This window comes from Sinocyclocheilus rhinocerous, unplaced genomic scaffold (assembly GCF_001515625.1).
Source record: "Sinocyclocheilus rhinocerous isolate Xijiao unplaced genomic scaffold, SAMN03320098_v1.1 scaffold387, whole genome shotgun sequence".
Taxonomy (NCBI): domain Eukaryota; kingdom Metazoa; phylum Chordata; class Actinopteri; order Cypriniformes; family Cyprinidae; genus Sinocyclocheilus; species Sinocyclocheilus rhinocerous.
In genome coordinates, this window is record NW_015651557.1 from 79471 (window position 1) to 85470 (window position 6000).

At 38.6% G+C, this 6000-nt stretch overlaps 1 protein-coding gene across 2 annotated transcripts in view; it reads right to left on the bottom strand.

Annotated features, from left to right (window-relative positions):
* LOC107713164 (calcium/calmodulin-dependent protein kinase type II subunit alpha) overlaps positions 1-5018 on the bottom strand; it is a 41954-nt gene extending 36936 nt beyond the window's left edge. For both annotated transcript variants that reach the window (XM_016518596.1, XM_016518595.1), the window contains exons 1-2: positions 4724-5018; positions 3368-3462 (exon numbers count right to left, since the gene is read on the bottom strand). In XM_016518596.1, the coding sequence (XP_016374082.1) occupies positions 3368-3462; positions 4724-4785 (157 nt within the window). In that variant the 5' untranslated portion in view covers positions 4786-5018. The remainder of the gene's footprint in view (positions 1-3367; positions 3463-4723) is intronic.
* Between the last annotated feature and the right edge of the window lie 982 nt (positions 5019-6000).

Sequence of the window (6000 nt, forward strand, 5' to 3'; positions counted from 1 at the left end):
TCCCCATGATATCCAGTTAGTAATCCAACACTTTCAGTCAACCAAATACTTTATGTTGACCATATTGTGCCTCATTACTGAAACTTACCTTGATCTGAATTTCATTGCCTACATGTATTTATGTGAAATCTTTGATTTAAGCCTCTGTAAATTCACCATGTTGTGTCCAAAAATATTGGCACCCTTGCACTTTTTTTCCCCAATTACCCACATTTTTACCTAAAAATGACAAAATATTTCTTCTCCAACTTTTTATTTCAGTATTACAGGACCTTTGTTTTTGATTCAGAACAAAATGGCATTGAGAAAATTATAGACACCTTAGACTTAATATTTGATAGAACAGCAATATACATATAATCAAGTACTTCCTAAAACCATCAACAAGCTTTCTGCACCTCTGTGCTGTAGGTTTGGCCCACTCTTCTTGCGCAAATCAAGTTCTCCCATATTAAATTGATGCCTTCCCATAACTGCAGTTTTCGGGCCTCTCCACAAGCTTTCAACGTGATTTAGATATAGACTCATTGCTGGCCACTGCAGAACAATCCAGAATTGTGTCTGCCTGGGTGCTTTTTGAAGTGCATTTAGGATGAACTAAAAGATACTGGGAGATTTGTAGAAGACTTTTGATGGAGACCAAGCTTTCTGACACCCTTTCTGACAATAGCTTAACAGACAGCATAAGAAACTTTGATTTCAAACTCTGAAGTGAATTTATCTTAACTAAAAAAGACAGGCAAACAGTCAGTAATAAAATAAGAACAAATAAATGACAAGCAATCGCACAAATAAATACAACAGCAAGATAAAAAAAACCTGTAATATCCAGGTACAAAAATACTACAGAAATGTATTTAACTGTAAAATAACACTGGACAGTCTTCCCTGTATAAATAAACATTAATGAACCAGACAGCAGCAGGTTTATTTAGGCTGCTGTCTCGTTAATACTTTGTGCACAGATCTAATAGTCCCAGAGAGTGCGCCAGTACTGTATTTCCTGTGTTGACTTTTCTGTCTTCTTGTGCTTGAATGTTAAAATTGGTAAGTAAATGATAAATCACTTGTAAATGATACATTCCATCATCTGTCCCGATCGTCTTTCAAGCTGAAAGGCTTGTGGGAATTTCCCGCGATATGAGCGCAGAACCTGCGGGAATGTGTAGATATTCCCGCACAGAAATTCAAGCCCTGCACACGTTGAAGGCAAAGGCAACAAAGCAACCACAAAACATCACTGAACCACCTCCATGTTTGACTGTAGGGAAGGTGTTCTTTTGTTAGAAGGCTTAATTTTGTTTTCTTTAAATATAGAGATGGTATGGTTTACCCATCTTCCCTCAGGACATTCTTCTATAAGTATTTTGTCATGTTCTGGCTAATTGCAATCTGGCTTTCTTATGTCAGTCGGTGGGGTCCTCATGGATTTCTCTTACCACATAACTCCCTTTCTTTGAGTTTTTGACAGATGATGCAAGTTGCTGGGTGAGTGCGCTGGTGCAAGAAACTGTCATACCTTGTGTCTGAAGGTCATCTTCAATCTGCTTTCTCCACAATTCGAATAGTCCCTCACTGCGATCTTCTATCAAGTCTTCTTATGTGGCCATGTCAAGTGCTGTTGGCTACAATGCCATGAGCCCTAAACATCTTGCTAACATGAAGCATGGTGGAAAGAGGAATATCGAGATCTCTGGAGATCTCACTTGTAGCCTCGAGGTTGTCCGTGGTTGGCTACAATCTTGTGCATGACCTCAGATAGTTCTCTGGTTTTCTTTCTTTTGTTCATGCTCATTGCGGTACACAGTAACACAAACAGGAGAATGAGTCATTTTCTCTATTCAGACTGGTTGAATGCATGATTATTATACTGCAGGCACTTTCATCTTGCGACAAGAAAGTTCAGTTGCAAAGTAAAAAAAAAAAAAATGAAATCTAATTATTTTTAACTACCTCTAGAAGATGTCAATAATATTGACCAGGCAATTTTAGGATTTTTCTGTGGAATTTGCTCTTTTTTTTTTTTTTTTGGTTCAACTGCACACTTACATATATGGATAACAAATGTTTTAATTTCAACAGTTTTTTGGAAGAAATTGTGCAAGGATGCCAACATTTTTGGCCGCGTACTGAACAGAAAAAAAAGAAGAATGGTTTGTCATTTCTTCTTCTGGAAATCTCACATTATTTTCTCACCAAATGTTACTACCTCTGTTTTCACATACACAGAAACGGGTCTATTAAAATATAGAATAGAATAGAATAGAAATGTCTGTTCTCAGAATATGCATTACTATTATGCAGTAATAAAAAAACACATAATGTGATTGAATTGGTCGGCTTTTGACAGACTGACAGAAAACCTGTTAGCTGCGATGATGGATCGCATGCACACTGCATTGTTTAAAAACCCATTAAAACAACAATGCAAGTACAGTAGCTACTATTTGAAGCATATAACAAGATGTGTGCCTGGCAACATGGTGTAGGAGGTGTGCGGCTGTCTTCAGGGTATATCACTGCCTCCTACTGCTCTACTTGACTTTCAGCTTTTACAATATCAGCTTCCAGGGGGGAAAAAAACCTTCCTTTTTCAGCTATGACAATCATACAACAATCACCATTTGTAAGGAAATTTCTTTTTAAAAAAAAGACAAATGCATACATAGTAGTCCATCATAATCCAGCTGTATATTTGTTTTTTTTTGTTTTTTTGTTTTTCATACGAATCCTCCAGTTCAGTTGTTTTTAGCTTATTTTCCAATCACAATGAGAAATGAAACCGCATTTAGACCCACATTGCAAAACAACACATTTTTAACATTCACTATGATTGAACTGACGTTCAATTTCAAATTCCGCCTCATCTCTGACAATTCCTACTTATATAATCTAACATGTCAGACGTTAATAACAGCACAACGGCTGTATTTGGGCACTTAGAGGTTTTTATACTGAATTTGCTCTTAACCTCAACACAGCATTCACTAGTCACCATTAGTGAATGTCATATCTAAAAGTGCCCACGTATTTGTCACAAATGAAAAGGAGTGATTGTTAAAAGGTAAAATGATGTTTGACTTGGTCCTCAAAAGTAACATTTTTGTTCTTTACAGACTTATTAATGACTAATTAATGAGGTAATTCACGTCTCACATGAGATACATAGCTATGACATGAGCCTACAAACAAATAAAAGTCACCAGTTTTGTAAATGGGGGGCTTAAGATTGACTACAGCAATAAATCAACTATAAATTGAGTCCACTGCTGATGTTCTGTAGTCCCTAATGATTGCTTACAATTCCCAACCTTGATGGCGTTATTATAGCATTTGAACTGTTTGTTGGACTGATCTGTGCACCTACCCCGAGTAGACAGCTTCTTTGTGTTGATGATCTTTGCAGCATACTCTTGCCCTGAGAGAACTTTCAGACATCTCCGCACCACAGAAAAGGCTCCCCTAAAAACCAGAAGAACATGGAAGCAAGGTCTGTATGTTGAACATTTAGTGCACTGTGAATGTAAACTTCAAGAAAAAGACGCAGGTTTACCTGCTAGGCAGGCAGTAATATATTGGATTATGCAATATTTCAATGTCTGAATTGAATTGCCACCCACAAATGCAATTATGTAAGCAGTTTGACTGCCCACAGAAAAAGACTGTGTGTGTGTGTGTTCAGTATGAGGGTGTGTGTGGGAGTAGAGCAGTGGGCACAAGGCCAGATGGAGTTGAAGACCCATCTCTGTAGAGGTGTTACATGCTCTCAAATCAAGAAAACAAGTATACAGTGCACTCGCTTAGGAAAAAAAATGCTGTAGTACAGAGTGGGTGGATGGAAAGAGGGAAGCAAGCAGATTTTTTTGTACTTCTGCCTCAACATTTCACAGCATTGTTACAGGCACTATGTGCCTCAACGTACAGGTATCTAAATTTAAGTGTGTAACATTTATGAACGTAATTATTCATAATTATAAGCTGGCTCATTTCATTGTATTGTACTGTAAGGTGTCTTGAGATATACACACTACATATGTGTGTGTGTGTGTGTGTGTGTATATATATATATACTGTATATGTGTATATATATACTCATACATACATACATACATGTATAATGTATCTTCTTACAGATCAAGAATTTGCCTAAATCCATTTGGGTTGTTACTGCAACTATGACTATATTTAAATCACAACTGTATGATGATTGTGCTAATACTCCACATTGTGATTTTTTTTCCCTCTCTCTGAAAGCATGAGATTGTTTTAATGCACCGTTAATGGCATAATGTTGGAATCACTCTTCAGATCTCGCCGCAGAACTTTTAAGTCATTTCCTCTGTGGATCTCCTCCACCCAGTGTCTGCTTGTTATGTAATGAAAGTTGCGTTATGTGCCTTCTTAAGTTAGGACATACTGATCAATTCTACACATACGGTGATTTCATATTATGCTACATTCAAACCAAACCCTACCAGATTTGCCTCACAACCACTTTCAGATGAAACTCGTAGTGGATTTGCAGTTCTATCTATCGGGGATATTTTCCAGCTACGTTGTCCTTATTCTTTAATGGACAAGCTGTCTGACAGTTCTAACGCTCTTAACTTGAGCTGATATGTTACAAAAGCATTGCATTGGAATGAAAATAACATCTCGGGCCATTGTGCAGCTCAAACATACCTTGATATCGGTTTAAAGAAATGCAGCGATTAGAACTTACTTTCCCAGTTCCTCAAAAAGCTGGTATTCCTCTGTGAAGCGCGTGCAGGTGATGGTTGCCATCCTGGAGATGTGTGCGTTTCCTGCGTCTGATGAGAGTGTTGTGAGGTGATGCGTTTGAAGCGTCAGGCAGGAGGGACAGGAGCGCGATCAAACGCTTGGTCTGGAGATCGTTTTCTATATCGGTAAAGTGGAAGTGGAATGAGGAAAAAAGGATAGATCTTTCTGTGGCTGCCTGCGACTGGCTGCTGTCCTCCATACACAGCCCTCGTTACCATGGCAGCCACATCCTCCTCCTCTCCTCACATGCTCACACACATGAAGCCATGCAGACAGTAAAACACACCCACACACTTTCAGTGTGCATCACACTGTTACTTCACAGCAGTCTGCATATACTGTATGAAGAGATGGCCAAAATAGCTATTTTAAATGCTCTCGGATGAAACGAAGCCTACAGTACTTTTTCATATTCGCATTCAGTCAAAGTCCTTTCATTCAAACGCAAGCATTGCAGCATAGATTTTTACACATTGGGATGGCCTGTTATTGCCTATTGCTATTAGTAGAAATTCCCTTGCATGTGAATTTAATGATGTCTGTCTTTTGCTCTATCTATAGAAGAAATAATAGAAAAGAATCAATGCACAATTTACCCAAAGTGGCTGATAGGCCTTACAGGCTCATTAGGGACAGGTTAGGCACCAGGGGCATCTATGAGAGTCCGGACTGATCTGAAAATAGGGCTGGGTGATAGACGATATATTGAGATCGGATAAAATTTATGTCGATAACGATGATAAGCTCTGGACATTGTTACTCTATGGATTCATCTAACAGCAGACATAAATGCAACAACAGCCAGTCAGTGCATGTATCTAATAACTCTGCATGTTCTGCATGTCTCTGTGTAAATGAATGGTATAATTTTGTCTAATACACAAACTCAAACACACGTGACACTCATGGTGATTCCAGCATCTGCGTCTCAATATATGAGACATGAACATGTAAACTTCCTCTCCAGAGCTACTGTGAGAGTCACTTTACCAGCTTTACACAAAAACTACCATTAAACACACACTGAAACTCACAGATCTTCACCACAAACCGATAAAATTAGAGTTTGGTTTAACTTGAAGAAATTATGAAATATATTACTATTGTACTTCAATACCACGACTGAGGTGCCCTTGAGCAAGGCACCGAACCCCCAACTGCTCCCCGGGCGCCGCAGCAAAAAATGGCTGCCCACTACTCCGGGGGTGTGTTCACTAT